Source organism: Schistocerca cancellata, chromosome 1, assembly GCF_023864275.1.
Source record: "Schistocerca cancellata isolate TAMUIC-IGC-003103 chromosome 1, iqSchCanc2.1, whole genome shotgun sequence".
In the NCBI taxonomy this organism is placed as follows: domain Eukaryota; kingdom Metazoa; phylum Arthropoda; class Insecta; order Orthoptera; family Acrididae; genus Schistocerca; species Schistocerca cancellata.
Window position 1 is genome coordinate 474006686 of NC_064626.1, and position 17631 is coordinate 474024316.

The window sequence follows — 17631 nt, forward strand, 5'->3', positions numbered from 1 at the left end:
TATATATATATATATATATATATATATATATATATATATATATATATATATATATATAAACATAATTTAAATATGTCTGCTTGTGTCTGTATATGTGTGGATGGATATGTGTGTATGTGCGAGTGTATACCCGTCCTTTTTTCCCCCTAAGGTAAGTCTTTCCGCTCCCGGGACTGGAATGACTCCTTACCCTCTCCCTTAAAACCCACATCCTTTCGTCTGTCCCTCTCCTTCCCTCTTTCCTGATGAGGCAACAGTTTGTTGCGAAAGCTTGAATTTTGTGTGTATGTTTGTGTTCGTTTGTGTGTCTGTCGACCTGCCAGCGCTTTCATTTGGTAAGTCACATCATCTTTGTTTTTAGGTATATTTTTCCTTCGTGGAATGTTTCCTTCTATATATATAAACAGTTTTTTTTTTACCCGCAATTAAAAATGAAGGAAACAATTTGAAGTTTAAAACTTGTTGTTGTTTCAGTAGTTCAACCAGGAAGTTTAATTAAATAATTCCTATTAGTAATTTAGTGCCATATTAAAACTTAGAGTTTGTGCCAAAAGCAATTAAAAATATGATAATGTAACTTTCATTAAATATGTACTAGATTGTTTCTTACATTACAGTGTCCAATTGTGGTAGCACCAGGCCTTGTTTTTACTGTGCCCCAGTACTCGGGAATGACATGTCAATTTGTTTGTGAGCTCAAGAAAAAACGTAGGAAAACTGGACTTGATGTTATTGCAGCTGGTGGGCGGTATGATGGCATGCTTGCCAAGTTCAGGTAAGAACTGTAGTACTTTTTATGTTGGGAAGAAAGTAGCGTGTATTTGTTGGTGTGAAATATGACAGACTGAGAATAGAAAAGTGGAAGTTTTGAGCTATGTCTGGTATCCCAGCCCGGTGATTTCCAAAGCCTGCTGGATGGGATGGAACTCGACTTCAGTTGCTAGGCAGCACTGCTACATTTGCAAGTGAAAATACTGCCACTTCAACATTGGCCATGCTGTGCTGCAAGGCCGTGCTCATCTTGTCAACCAAGTAGTGCTCGTGGACGTACTGTAAAGTTAGCCATACCATGGCTCTGCCTTCTGTTGTTCTTTGTCTTTGGCTTTGCTATGTCTTGGTCTCTCTGTTTGGATTACTCAGTGGACTTGTTTGTGTCTTGTGCAGACTCCACATGTTTGCTTTTCATTGTTGTCAGCCTCTGTGGGTTCTTTGCTTCATTCCAGTCTTGTCAGATTCTTATTACAACAGTTGGTGATAAGCTAAAATGTTGCTATCATCCAGTGGACACAAAACTCGTGCAGCTCTTGGAACTGCAGCAGCAGTTGAAGCAGCAGTTTCTACAACAGCAACATGCCAACAGCACCGGAATGATTTGCTCCATCAAGAAACTCAGCTCCTAAGATTCAACTACAAAGTTAGGATACCCACCAGGTCAGCCAGTAGTGATTTCCCAGACAGTGAGCAGTGAGTCACCCACCCATGCTTCTGCCCTTTAACAGTGCCAAAGAGAATTGAGACATATTTATAGTGACTGAAACAGCACTTCACAGCCTCTCGGGTCTCTGATAATGATTTCCAATAGTTGCTCTCCGTTTCTTGGGCTTCCCTGCTTTTTTTTCCTTATTCAAGAATTTAAAACCGCACATGCACACTCTTTAGTTCAACATAGAATGGTCCAATTGGCTCCCATTCCAGAAGTACACACTGCAGCGCTCAGGCTGAACACCTGTACCTTCTTTCGAAATCATGTAGGCAGTAAATGAGCACCTTGTAGCTCGATCGCAAGTAGCTGTGGTCTAGAAACCACATCGCACCCTTAGTGGGGGAAAGGAGGAAGGGAATACTTGTAAAACGTTTCTCAGATGAAGATGACGACGGCATGATTTGTCAATTTCGTGTGTCGATGGTCTCTGAGCAGCCAGTCACTCCCCTTGGACATGGACAGTGGGGTCCTCCTTGACATCCAGATTGCTTCGTAGAAAATACACGTGTGGATTGTCTGGATTGCTTGGCACACAGCACCTGTTGTGGAAAAGATGGGAATGTCTGAACCCATACCACAGATGTATCAAAAGACGGTTCAGGAATTTCAGGCAGTTATTCCCCAGAGCCATCTTTTTCACTACCAAGTCATTTATTGACCTTATAATCATGAACAAAGACATCTGTTTGCAGGTGGACACAGGAGCAACCATTTCCTTTGTGATCATTCAAACAAAAGCTCATCAAGGTTCCCCAGAATTGGCAGTGCCCTCCCAAATGTTTGTCGGGTATGGTGACAGTTCCATTCCCCTTTGGGATCAATTCACTGCTGCCTACAAAGAGGTCACACATCTGATAATGCTCTTTGGTGATGATAGTCACACAGCTGGAAACATTTTTGATTGGATACCAATTTGTTGTTCGGATTCTCCATTAATGATCAGGTTCAAGTCACCTATACCACAATTATCTTCCCTTTACGACATTTGTGCCACTTTCGCATGTATATTTGGACCTGGGTTGGGGTGCTCTATGGATCCCGGGTTCATATTTCCTTGCTTCCAGACAGAGTGCCCAGTTTCTGCTGGACATGCACCATTCTCGTCTCATAGCAGACAGCCATTCTGCAGAAATTAGAATGACTCCACGAGGCTGGGGTGACCAAAACTGTGCTTGGGCCGCACTCGTGGTGTGGTGAAGAAAGCAAATTGCTCCCTCTGGCTGTGCGAAGACTTTAAATCAACAATCAGTGCCCAGGCAAAATACAGCCTGGCCATCTGGGAAAGGCGTATCTGCAGCAACAAGAACTCCCTTGCCCAGTATGCTGAGGGTCTCACTAGTGCCTTCACAGACAGGCACTATCCCACAGACCTAGTCTGCAGACAGATCTCTCCTGTCATTTTTCATCACACCCTCAATGCTCTCACCACCCCCAAGAACCAGCCACAAAGTAGTACCCCCTTCGTCCCTCATACCCACCCCAGACTGGAACAACTGAATCACATCCTTCACCAGGGTTTTGATTTCCCATCATCATGCCCTAAAAAGAGGGACATACTACCCAAGATACTTCCTATCTCTCCTTATGGGGTGTTCCGTCACCCATCCAACCTCAACGACATCTATTCCATCCCTATGCCACTCCTAATCCCAATCCCTTGCCACAAGGGTCATATCCCTGTGGAAGACCCAGGTGCAAAAACTATCCAATCCATCCACCCAGCACTTCCTATTCCAGTCCTAACACAGGTTCATTCTACCCTGTCAGGGACCGAGCCACTTGTGAAGGCGACCATGTCATTTACCAGCTCTGCTGCTATCATTGCACAGCTTTTTATGTTGGTATGACTGCCAGTGAGCTGTCCACAAGATGAACAGCTACCACACAAACTGTGGCCAAGAGCAAAGTAGACCAGCTTGTCACACAACATGCAGCTGAATGTAACGTTCTTGATTTCAATGGCTGCGTCACTACCTGAACCACCTGGATCTTTCCCTCCACCACCAACTTTTCTGAACTGCGCAGATGAGAGTTACCCTGACAACTCCCGTAATTATCCATGCCACAGTCTACAGTAACATACTGTCCCCACACCCTCCACCCAACAGCTTCCACCCCCTCTGTCATATCAGCTCCTCCCCATTCTTGTCTCCCACCGTTTTTTACTTGGCACCCTCTGGCAACACACCTGTCCATCTTTCCCTGCTCCTCTCCCTTTTCACTCATTTTTCCCCATCTCCCTGCCCACAACCTCCTGACACTCTGCCTGTTGGCAGTCTAGTCCCTGCGCAATTTGCCAGACAGCCCCCCACCCATACACTGCTACCCCTTCCTCTTCCCCGTCCCCTCCAGATTACTGTTTACTTTCCTCATGACAGTTGCATTCTATTCTGAGCTACTGGATCTGATGGTCATGTCTGCATGAGGTGTGCTTGCTTGTGTGAATGAATACTGTGTGTTTCTCTTTCTTTTTCTGACGAAGGCTGTGGCTGAAAGCTAATGTGTAAGTGTCTTTTAATAGTGTCTGTCTGCAATTTAATGTGTCATCTTTACGGTAAGTAGCAATTTGTCTTTTCCTACATTGTTGTAGTTATCAGAGAAGAATATTTTTCTAAGATAGACAGTGCTGATGCATTTTAGCAAAATCCAGCTGAACAAGGAATCACAACGCATGTTCGTTCTAAACACTCCTTTTGACTTGCACAAATACAAACATTTGCCTTTTGAGGTCATTCCTGCTCCAGCAAGCTTCGAGAGTTACAGGGAACAGTTAACCACATTCATCCCTGTTTGCACTAATTATCTCAGTGAAGCAGTTGTAAGGGGCATTACACATCGACACATCGGAATTATCTGTGGAACCTTTTCACCTTATTTACTGTGTTACCTGACGTAGGGTTAAAGTGTCACTTAGACAAATGCCTAACTTGGACACCTGCTAAATAAAGAAGGAATCCAACACATTCGCTGCAATGTCACACCTATTGACTCTCTCCCCTGTCTCCAAAACATTCAGGAACTGCTAGCTTTTTTTGGGAAAGCTGAATTATTATTATTTCTTTCCTCTGCATCTATTATCAGTTGCTCTTTACATCCTCGTGCTCCTTTGCAACAGCCTTTTCGTTCTTCATTTATAATTTTGTTCTGTGTTGTATGTGTCATTAATTTCTGTGTAATGACTGAAGTTAATATTTTGTATATTGTTGGTAGGCATGTTATGGGGCAATATTTTGCTGGGTTTGCTGTGTCTGCTTGATCTTTAGGTTTCAGATAAGTTATTCCATGTGTAAGTGTATCAGGGAATGTGTATGGGTCTGCAATGTAACTGTTAAATAATTTAGTTAGATGTGAATGTGTTGAGGTGAACTTCTTTAGCCAGAAATTTGCTATTTTATCATTTCCAGGGACTTTCCAATTGTCCATAGAATTAATTGCTCGGGTGACTTCATGTTGCAAAATTATCACTTCGGGCATTTGTGGTATCATCTTGTATGTGTCTGTTTCTGCTTGTATCCACCGTGCATGCCTGTTATGTTGTACCGGATTTGACCATATGTTGCTCCAGAAGTGTTCCATGTCTGTTATGTTTGGTGGGTTGTCTATTTTAATGTGTGTGTTATCTATTGTCTGATAAAATTTCTTTTGGTTTGTGTTGAATGTTTGGTTTTGTTTCCTTCTATTTTCACTTTTTTGTATCTTCTAAGTCGTTTGGCCAATGCATGTAATTTCTGCTTCTTTTCATCTAATTGCTCTATCAATTCTTGATGTGAGGTTTTACGTAACCTTTTTCGTTTTTTGTCTGATATTTCATTTCTTATAAATTGTGTTAGCTGTCCGATGTCTTTTCTCAGTTTTTCTATTCTGATCTGTAGCCTGTGTTGCCATGCTGGTTTTATGGGTTTCTTCTGTGTGTTGGTTTGTTCTGATCTCTGCCTAGTGTGTATATTTAGTGTAGTGAGTGCTCCTATATAAACCAGTAGTTGTAACTCTTCCATTGTTGTATTTTCATTTATTTTGTTGTGTATGATTGTGTTGATAGTTGTTATTGTTGTTTCGACTTGTGGGTTATTTGGTGGTCTATTGCAAGAATGGTCTAATGTCTGTATTTGTGTCTTTGTATTCTATATATGTTAGCTGAAATTTTTCTTCTATATCTAACGTGTGTCACTTCATGTTCTAGTTTTGCTTATTCTGGTGGCCGTCTTAAGATGTCGTTTTCCTCTGATTGTTTAATTGATGCGTGGTGTTCTTTGTTTGTTTGCTCTGGGATGTTTGAGTCCATTACTGTATTTTCTTCTTCTTCTGATTGCACATTATTTTGTTCCAGTATTTGTTGTACTTGATTTTTGATGTTTTCTAATTCTGACTGGGGTATCCTGTTATTTTTTATTATTACACGGATCTGATCAGCTAGTCGTTGTTCTGTTAAAAATATTAATTCTGCATATCTGGTAATAAATTTTGTGTATACTTGTGATCTGTATCCAGTTGTGTTGGTTCATAAGTTTGTTGCTTGGTAATAACAGAACATGAGGTGTCGGTTAACTTCATCTGACCATCTCATCCTCTGTCTTTGTTTTCCTTCTAGAGTGGTTGCAGGAAGCATATCCTGCAAAACAACTCTATTTGGATTTAAATCATTTTCCATGTGGCATAGGGCATAAGCGTCGTCCCCGACCATGACAGTGCTTGTCCGAGGCTTCATTAGTTCTGTCCTGAACCAACTAATCACTTATTATTATTATTATTATTATTATATTCTAAATTCATTTCACAAGCGACCCGTATCATGTACCAGCCAAACCAGTTGTAGAACAAAAGCATGCAGTACAGGTGAAGTGCCTGTGAGCACATTTTCATGCAGCTGAAGGGTATGCTGAACTTTGTGCATTGCCTTGCGCATTTTTTGCCAACGACTTTGTCACAGTGGTAACACTGGTTCCCGTCAGATCACTGAAGTTAAGTGCTGTTTGGCTTGGCTTGCACTTGGATGGGTCACCGTCCAGGTCTGCCCACTGCTGGTGGCAAGTGGGCTCACTCAGCCCTTGTGAGGCTAATTGAGGAGCTACTTGACTGACAAGTAGTGAAAACTGATAACGGCTGGGAGAGCAGTGTGCTGACCACACACCCCTCCGTATCTGTATCCTCATCTGGTGACGCCCAATGGCTGAGGATGACACGGTGGCTGGTAGGTACTGCAAAGCCTTCCAGGCCTGTTCAGATGATGTTTGTTTTTCCCTGTCAAGTCCACTAGCTTTGGCTGTTGTTGCCTCTCTGTACAGCACTGGTGCAGTGCTGGCACATAGGAATGATTAAGTTATTGAACAACCAATGGCCTTTGTGTCAAAGATGCTGACACCCACTCAAATGAACTGCTCGCAGGTAGTAAAAGAGCCCATAGCAATTGTATTTGCCATTAAGAAGTTCCGTGTCTACCTATTTGGGATCAACTTACTTTTATTATGGGCCACAATCTGCTGGTATCTCTCTGGAGGTGCACTCCAGTCTTTACAGCGCCTGCAGGCTTGGGCACTTCGGCTTCTACAATTTTATCATTAAACATGAGCCCACAGTACAACACACACAAGGATGCTACCCATGGGACCAGACCTAGACTTTAACCAGCAGGAAACGTAATGTTTCCACAGTGACAAACATTGAATGGTTTTCGTATTACGGCTGCTCGAATTGCAGCAGATCAGCAGATACACACCTGACACTATCTTACAGCAAGTCATGCACTGTTTTCCATGGTTGGCCTACATATTGGGTTAGTGCATAAGTTCATAGCATTTTCTGTAAGTTTAATAAACACAAAAGAGACACGTAGCAGAGTTTAGTCATCAATAATACATCCTTCTTCACTATTTACAACAGCTTGCTAATGCAGTGGTAACTTTTTGATTCTGCTACTGCAGAAATAACTTGGTTTTGAGGCAAAGAACTCATAAAGCCATTTTTGGAGCGCATTTTCATCTGGAAAAGAAGTTTGTTTCAGATCGTTCAATAGAGAGTGGAAAAGGTGAAAATCAGAGGGTGCAAGATCCGGTGAATAATTCACGTGTGGAATGATTTCCCACGCCAACTAGTGCATAGCATTTTTTTGTTCAGTCTAGCAGAATGCGGGCAGCTGTTACCATGGAATAGCATCACTTCGCGTGGCCTTCCTAGTCACTTTTCTTGACTTGCATCTGCAGGGTGTCTCAGTTATTGACAATAAATGTCAGCAGTGATGGAAGCAATTCATGGTACGCCATGCCATTGCTTTTCAACAAGATGTGTAACATTATATTTTGTTGATGTGCGCAGGTCTTTGTATGGTGAGTTGCCACTTTATTTGGGCTCAGTCATTCCTTTCTTTTCCTTATGTTAGCATAAAGATACCATTTCTTGTCACTAGTGTTGACATGGGATAGGAACAATCAGTGTTGTTCCAAGTCAGTTGATGGCAAGCAAGCAGAGATGCACGTATTGCCACCTGCTGATTTTTATGATTGTGGCGTAGAGCATGCAGTACCCACACCTGATTTTTGAATCTTCCCCATTGCAAGCAAATGTCACATGATGGTGAAATGATCACAGTTCAGCACATTGCCAGTTCTTGACTACACTGATGTGGTTCATTGTGGACTAATGTATTTAAATGATCTGTGTCAAAGCCCAGAGGTCTTCCTAAATGTGGAGAGTCACTAAAGTCAAAATAACTCTCCTCAAAATGAGAAAACCATTTTCCTTCCGTGCTCTTGTCCAGTGTCATTATCCCCGTACACAATGTTTCTGGCTGCCTCCACTGCTTTCACCCCTCCATGAACTCGAACAGAAGAATATGTCAGAGAAGTTCTGGTTCCTCTATTGGTACTCCATTTTCTAGTGTGCAGAGCTCCACTATTTCCAGATGACAGAATGACAATATATGAACTCAGATAGCAACATTGTCAGCATGGCATCCACCACAGTAGATACCACAATTAACATGCTCATCCATCTTGTTGGACTATCGGTCCCAACTCACAGTGTAAGCTTTCAAACAATTGTGCCCCTCAAACATGATCACAGATATATTTAGTCTGCTGTTTCCCCCCTCCCCCAATGATAAAGCAGACCGAATGGTGCGAACATTCAATTAGCAAATATTAAAGGCAGTGGGAACCATTAACACCGCAGCAATGCTCACAATGTTCCTGAGCATGTTCAGGACCACTCCCATTCATGACCCTAGTGCAGTGGACTCCTTCTGTAGGAAACAACTGCAAACTCTCCTCCACCTCTAAGCCCCACAGCCTCCGGGAACCCTGCATGTGGCATGCGAGGCGATATCTGCCATACACAACAGAGTGGGCATGCTCATATGGGCAAAAGACGTGTGGATGCTGGCTACAGTGGTTAACACCCATGGGTGGCGTCGTATGAGAGCAGACACTCCAAGGTCATTTGGAGCACTGCCATATACAGGGTTATTACAAATGACTGAAGCGATTTCACAGCTCTACAATAACTTTATTATTTGAGATATTTTCAAAATGCTTTGTACACACATACAAAAACTCAAAAAGTTTTTTTAGGCATTCACAAATGTTCGATATGTGCCCCTTTAGTGATTCGGCAGACATCAAGCCGATAATCAAGTTCCTCCCACACTCGGCGCAGCATGTCCCCATCAATGAGTTCGAAAGCATCGTTGATGCAAGCTCGCAGTTCTGGCACGTTTCTTGGTAGAGGAGGTTTAAACACTGAATCTTTCACATAACCCCACAGAAAGGAATCGCATGGGGTTAAGTCAGGAGAGCGTGGAGGCCATGACATGAATTGCTGATCATGATCTCCACCACGACCGATCCATCGGTTTTCCAATCTCCTGTTTAAGAAATGCCGAACATCATGATGGAAGTGCGGTGGGGCACCATCCTGTTGAAAGATGAAGTCGGCGCTGTCGGTCTCCAGTTGTGGCATGAGCCAATTTTCCGCAGACTACGCGTGAAACTTGCCCGCATGCGTTCAACCGTTTCTTCGCTCACTGCAGGCCAACCCGTTGATTTCCCCTTACAGAGGCATCCAGAAGCTTTAAACTGCGCATACCATCGCCGAATGGAGTTAGCAGTTGGTGGATCTTTGTTGAACTTCGTCCTGAAGCGTCGTTGCACTGTTATGACTGACTGATGTGAGTGCATTTCAAGTACGACATACGCTTTATCGTCTCCTGTCGCCGTTTTGTCTCACTGCGCTCTCGAGCGCTCTGGCGGCAGAAACCTGAAGTGCAGCTTCAGCCGAACAAAACTTTGAGTTTTTCTACATATCTGTAGTGTGTCGTGACCATAAGTCAATGAATGGAGCTACAGTGAATTTATGAAATCGCTTCAATCATTTGTAATAGCTCTGTATAACCATCTCTGTCCATGCCTATTGACTGCATGTTTGCCAATGGTCCATCCAGACCTGGAAAGCCCTCATTTGGAAGTGCCACAACTGCATGGATATAACATGCGCTCCAGAACCCTAGCAGCAATTTCTGTGAACACAGGCAAGACAATAAGAACATAATTTTTAAAATGTTTGCTGTTTTGAAAAATGATTGCTTTCTCACCTAATTATTATGACAGTGAAATCTTATGTATTGTTTGCTTGGGGCCTGTGAACAGTGGTGGTTACATCATTGTGTCATGCACATAGTGTCAGTCAAAGCAGTTCAAATAAGAGAAACAGACTATATTCTTGGCTGCTGATGATGTCTCCTCTAGAAGAAACAAAATGCTAGGTTGAAGATGTTTTAAAAGTTTCACAGACAATCTCAGTGAAGTGCTTCTCAGTAGAAGTCAACAAGAAGTAATGGAGAATGACATACTGTGGTGAAAGAGAGCAGAGAAAGTAACACACTATCATAGACCAAGCACACTGTGGCATCATAAAGAAGAAAGACAAGAGACAGCAGCAGGGAGGCAGTGTCACTGAAGAAGAGGAAGCAAGAGACATATGGACATGTATCGAGGAAGCTCATGTAGAGGGAAGAGACACAGTGTAAATACATAAAATAATATTAGAGATTATACTATTCGAAAATCTAATCATATAATGAGAAGGATTTAGATTCTAGTCGAGATGATACATCCTGAAAAGGCCTATGAGAAACTTAAATAACAGACATCATCAAGTGCATGTGTCCTGTTGTAGTGCAAACAGCCGAATTTGGAGTGTTATAACAGCCAAAGAGTGTATTTTGACATAGCTGTGGAGCAGCTATGATTGTCTGGATGAGCTTTTGGTCATGGTCAGTATGTGGCGCCATTATTGATGTGCAATGATTGGCAGTGCTCAAAGTATGAGAAATCCTGACTGCAGGTCACCTAGCTGGAGATGCATGCCATATGGTGAGTTAAACCCGACCATTTGAATTGACCAGGGAAGGTAGCCACCATGGCTGAACCAGCAAATGAAGAAATATGAAATAAGAGAAACTCTAAATAAAAACTGAATCGAAACATTGACAGAGAAACCAGTCACATGGTTTTAAAGACAAAAATTAGACAAGTGCATGAGTGAAGATGCGCAGCCGCTATGGGATCCAGTTTATGATTTATTAAATGTTTTGGATATACAATCTTCAAAAATTGGTAACTTAGACAAATGTACTGTCAATGGGTAGGGCTCGGTGAACCCTATCAATGTGTTCTAAGAGATTTTCTGTGAATATTAGTGTGGTGTGCGTACTGTAAGACCTTCGGTACACACACCATCAGATTATTTGACTTGTCACTCTAACGAAGTAGGTGAGTATCAGCAATATGTCTCGTGGTCTTATCGTGGCGTGTTTATCTTCTGCTGTTAGGTCAGATGATAGAAATGCCACTTGCACGCTTAGAGTAGCAGATTGACGGTGACCAACTTTAAACAGAACTTGATTAAATTTCACACACATTTATTAAAATAATAAAAAGCATAGACATTACGTAACTTGATTCTGGATGCTGTTTACAATTGACAATCTGAAGTTCCTTTGGTCTTGGTACGTTAATCTTATTCTCACATATCTCTGATACTTGACAAAGTGTCTATACATTTCTCTTCATGGCTATGTACAGGAATATGATAATCTTATTAGGTGCAGTCTGAAACTTGACTATAGACTGGTACAGACTAATGCGGACAAATGCAGACTGAGTAATTGGAGGTCTGTACACTCGTTATAATACCTTGCGCATTAATGTATCACTGCATGAGTGTGATCCGTGAGGAGAAAAGGTTCTATGTTAGCAGCAATCTCATTGGCTGCGTTACATATTAATACGCGGATTGGCGGAAGCAGAATTTGGTACATCTCTAAGGCAGTGCCATCTCGTGGTGCGGAGACGGACGAGCACTGCGCCTGCGCTGTTGTGCTTAGCGGGGCGCGCTCTAGTGGGAAAGTTGTGTACGCGCTGACTACGCGGAACTATGTACACAACAATTAGAATTTCAGATTATGGGCCGGAATGCATATTCCATGCATGAGAAAGTGAATTTTCTAGTAAATAAAACACAAAACAGTGAAAGTAGTGGCAACATTAGTAAACAGAAGCCATTAGAGCTGTATGCCTGTAATTAGTTCAATTCTTTCATATCTATTAGTGATGTAATGATGCAAAATAGCGTCCATATGAGCAAAAACTCTTTGTAAGAGAACAATTAGAGCACCATTAAAAAGCAAATAACATTTGCTCAAATTCCTGCGTAATATGTGTATATAGCATTAAATGGAAAATCCATGATGGAATAATGAATGACAGTATTATGAAAAGAATAGTTTGCTATTCACCATGTACTAGAAATGGTGAATCACAGTTAGGCACAACAATAATTGCTAAACAAGTAAGCTTTTGGTCAAAAAGCCTTCTTCTGAATTAGACAAAACATACACATACTCAAGCAAATGCAAGACTCGCCCACATGCCTACTCTCTCCAATTGCTGAAACTAGTTGCAAGCAACTGTGAGTGATGGGAGAAGCAATGCGGTAAGGAGGAGCCCATGCGAATAGTAAACGGTTGTGAAAACACACTTGACCTCTTAGCAACAAATAATCCTGTGTTAATAACGAGCATCAAAACCGATTCATGGATTAGTGAACACAGGGCTGTCGTAGCAAGATTGAATATTGTAATCCTCCAATCCTCGAAAAACAAGCAAAAAATGTACCTATTCAAAAAAGCAGATAAAAAAAATAAATTAACAAACAACGGAGCTGATCCTCTTTGTTACACAAAACAAGTGAGAACACTGTTGCAGAAACAACGAAACAAACATGCCAAGTTTAAACAGATGCAAAATCCCCAAGATTGGCGATCTTTTACAGAAGCTCGAAATTTAGCACGGACTTCAATGCGAGATGCTTATAACAGTTTCCACAACAAAACTTTGTCTCGAAACCTGGCAGAAAATCCAAAGTGATTCTGGTCGTATGTGAAGTATGTTAGCGGCAAGAAACAATCAATGCCTTCTCTGCGCGATAGCAATGGAGCTACTATCGAAGACAGTGGTGCCAAAGCAGAGTTACTAAACACAGCCTTCCGAAATGCCTTCACAGAAGACAACGAAGTAAATATTCCAGAATTGGAATTGTGAACAGCTGCCAACATGAGTAACATAGAAGCAAATATCCTTGCAGTAATGAAGCAACTTAAATCACTTAATAAAAGCAAGTCTTCTGGTCAAGACTGTATACCAATTAGGTTCCTTTCGGAGCATGCTGATGCATTAGCTCCATACTTAACAATCATATACAACCGTTCGCTCAATGAAAGATCCATACCCAAAGACTGGAAAGTTGCACAGGTCACACCCATATTCAGGAAAGGTAGTAGGAATAATCCACTAAATTACAGGCCCATATCGTTAACATTGATATGCAGCAGGATTTTATAACATATATTGTGTTCGAATGTAATGAATTACCTCGAAGAAAATGGTCTATTGACACACAGTCTACATGGGTTTAGAAAACATCATTCTTGTGAAACACTACTAGCTCCTTATTCACATGAAGTGCTGAGTGCTATTGACAAGGGATTTCAGATCGATTCCATATTTCTGGATTTCCGGAAGGCTTTTGACACTGTACCACACAAGTGGCTCGTAGTGAAATTGCGTGCTTATGGAATATCGTCTCAGTTATGTGACTGGATCTGTGATTACCTGTCAGAGAGGCCACAGTTCGTTGTAATTGACGGAAAGTCATCGAGTAACACAGAAGTGATTTCTGGCGTTCCCCAAGGTAGTGTTATAGGCCCTTTGCTGTTCCTCATCTATATAAATGATTTGGGAGACAATTTGAGCAGCCGTCTTCGGTTGTTTGCAGATGACGCTGTTCTTTATCGACTAATAAAGTCATCAGAAGATCAAACAAACTGCAAAACAATTTAGAAGAAATATCGGAATGGTGCGAAAAGTGGCAGTTGACCTTAAATGACGAAAAGTGTGAGGTCATCCACATGACTGCTAAAAAGAACGCGTTAAACTTTGGTTACACCATAAATCAATCTAATCTAAAAGCTGTAAATTCAACTAAATATCTAGGTATTACAATTACAAACAATTTAAATTGGAAGGAACACACAGAAAATGTTATGGGGAAGGCTAACCAAAGACTGCGTTTCATTGGCAGGACACTCAGAAAATGTACCAGACCTACTAAGGAGACTGCCTACACTATGCTTGTCCATCCTCTTTTAGAATACTGCTGCGCGGTGTGGGATCCTTACCAGATAGGACTGACTGAGTTCATCGAAAAAGTTCAAAGAAAGGCAGCACATTTTGATTTTATCATGAAATATGGGAGAGAGTGTCAGAGAAATGATACAGGATTTGGGATGGACATCATTAAAAGAAAGACGTTTTTCATTGCGACGGAATCTTCTCATGAAATTCCAGTCACCAACTTTCTCCTCCGAATGCGAAAATAGGGAGCAACGATCACAAAGATAAAATAAGGGAAATCAGAGCTCATACAGAAAGATATAGGTGTTCATTCTTTCTGTGTGCTATATGAGATTGGAATAATAGAGAATTGTGAAGGTGGTGCGATAAACCCTCCCCCGGACACTTAAATCTGATTTGCAGAGTATCCATGTAGATGTAGATGTAGGTTGGGTTGCCTGGCCCCTGGACAGTGACGTAGCCAATATTTTAAAATCTAACTATACTTTAGGCGGCCCTATGAACAGTGTTTCTCGCCAATTATTCAATTTTTTTATTTGTGCAAATGCACATGGGGGACTCACAAGTCAATCTTCGGTGGAAACAACAGTGGTTATCTTCACTATTAGTCATTTATTCGTCTGATAACAAGCAGCAAGAAGACCAGTGAGGCCATTACATTTAAACAAACATTTTCCCTCCCAAATATTACCACAGTTGTGTCACATAATGAAATATACTGAATTTATAAAGTGAAATGAGAACAACTGGGAAAATAAAAATAGATACAAAGATGTAAATGAAGACAGGATATCGATGCCGTATCCAGGTTTTTGCTCATCACAAAGTTATTTGTGTGTTAGTCACTAGTGCAGGTGCCAACTCCATGGGACCTGAAGTGGCCCGAGCCCCCTCAAAAATTTGTTTGGGGGGCTGAGCCCTCCCATTAATTTAAGAAAATTATTAGTTGCATTATTATTTGTAAAATCACAAAATTATGTTGAATTTTTTATTTTCCTTGTTTGATGATGGTTACAATTTAAAATACATTCAGTAATGAATTAAAACAAATGATTATTACAGTAGTAAGCAGATTAACTGAAAATGAGTGGCGTGAATTATGATAGTGATATGGTGGCGCGGGCACACTTAGAATTTGTCCCAGTGTGCGAACCTGTAGGTAAAGTCTGGCACCAGCAGGCCAGTGGACTATTTTATACGACTATATTTTATTCGTTTACTTTAGTCTCTTAGTGTATTGTGAATTAAGTTTGCAATTGATAAATTTGTTACCAAAAAGGCGCACTTGGAAGTTGATGATACTGCAAGTCATCAGTTGCTTCGTCATCTTCAGGCGAGAACCATTCACAGCTGAAACCTGGACAATCCAGTAAGGGAAGATCATTTCTGAAGTCTTGGTTGATCAAATATACATGGCTAGAATATGAAGCATCTACTGAAAAAGTTTTTTGCAAAACCTGCAAGGAGGCAGATCCTAAAAATCTATTACAATTTTTTTCAAAAAAAATAAATAAATAAATAAAATAAAATAAAAAAAGGAAGAAGAAGATACATTTACTTCCATGGGGTTAAAAAAGGCTTTGAAAAAATTCTGTCTTCATGAAAATACATTTATGCATAAATAAGGTGTTCTGAAACTAACTTTTGTCACGAAACCGAAGTGTGACCTCTCAATTGAATCAACAGTTAGATAGTGATATGAAGAAAGGCCGTTTAGTTCTTGAGACAGTCTTTACTACTGTGCTATTTCTATGCTGGCAAGGATTAGCAATTAGAGGGCACAAAGATGTAAACTCAAATTTTTTTCAGTTGTTGGAACTCCTAAAGAATGACATACCTGAGTTTCAAGATTGGTTGGGGCGTTCGGGGTATAAGTGGAGCCCCCCACGATATTCAAAACGAGATCATTGATCTACTAGGTAAATCTGTGTTGAGAATGATATTGGCTTCAGTCAGGAAAACTGAACATTTTTCTATTATGGCAGATGAAACAAGTGATTCTTTGATTCATGAACAAGTGTTATTTTGTATTGTACTGTCGATGATTCCTTAATCATCAACGAAGTCTTTATTGGCTTATACAAGACCCCCAACACTGAATCACAAATTCTGTTTAGTATTTTAAAAGACGTTTTTGCTCGTCTTGATTTGTCAATAGATAACTTAAGAGGACAGTGCTATGGTGGTGCCTCGAATGTGAGAGGTAAGTTCAAAGGACTAAAAAAGTTAGTTTAGGATATACAACCAAAAGCATGTTATGTGACTTACTGCTCACAGTTTAGACTTGGCAGTTGTATACAGTCTCTGTCATCTTACGTCTATGAGGGATATTATGGCTTTAGACAAGGACTTAATAAACATTGTAAAGTAATCCAACAAAAGGATGGGACTTTTCAGAAGCATACACTGTAAGAGTGCCAACAACCAAGCTGGTCTACAACACCTTTGCCCGACTCAATGGACTATGCAAGCTTATAGTATCTTGAGAATATTGAAAAACTTTGAAGAACTTCTAGAGTTTTTGAAACATTTTCTGCAGAGAACAAAACAGAGGCAGGCTTCAAATGTGCAGGCTGCCTTGAGTCAATGTTACACTTCAAGACTTATTTCTTGTTACGTCTTTATTGGCATGCAGTGAACCCAGTAGAGGATGTCAATGAAAAAATTCAATGCCCTCATCTAAGTGTTGCTGATCTGTAAAAAATATATAAGGGCTTGATTTGTATATTGAATGGAAGGTGTGATAGTTTTGAACACTTTTGTGAATTGTGTTTAAAAGAAAAACCTTCACAAGTTGTTGATCCTTTACTTCCTCATAATTGAAATGTACCAAAGAAGTATGAAAACAACGAAGCCAGCTCACCACACATTTTCAAAACCCCAAAGGAGTACTACAAAGCTATTTACATTGAAGTTTGTGAAACGTTGCAATCTTGCATTACTGAGCGGTTTGCTTGAACTGGACTCACATAGGTCATTGCTGTTGAACAACAGTGCTTGCTTTTAGTAAACAGAGGCGAAACAAATTTGGAAAAATCAACTGAGTTTTTCAAAAATGACATAGACATTGAGAGACTGTGCTTACACTTGAATATGTCAGCCAACATCGCTAATAAAAAGCAACTAGTTTTAAAAAACATGCGTGATGTAAGAAAGTACATTTCAGAAGAGCCTGCAGTTGGAGAAATGTTATGTGAAGGAGTGAAGTGCATTAAGCTTGTCAAAGTAGTTCAAATCATGACAGCAGCAACAGAATGGTCATTTCCACCCTTAGATGTCTGAAGTCATATCTCCGATCACCAATGGTGCAGAAGCAATTGAATAACTTGGCTGTTCTTCATGCCCACCAAAATGTTTTGGATGAATTGGGTATCTGACCAGTCATCAACAACTTCATATTCAGTAATCCAGTCAGATGGTTGACATTTGGACCTTTGAAAAGACACTCTAGCCCTAAAAATGGCA

At 40.8% G+C, this 17631-nt stretch overlaps 1 protein-coding gene across 1 annotated transcript in view; it reads left to right on the plus strand.

Annotated features, from left to right (window-relative positions):
• LOC126177132 (eIF-2-alpha kinase GCN2) overlaps window positions 1–17631 on the plus strand; it is a 317728-nt gene that overhangs the window by 276851 nt on the left and 23246 nt on the right. Inside the window, exon 24 of the mRNA XM_049924405.1 lies at window positions 618–775. Within this exon, the coding sequence (XP_049780362.1) occupies window positions 618–775 (158 nt within the window). The remainder of the gene's footprint in view (window positions 1–617; window positions 776–17631) is intronic.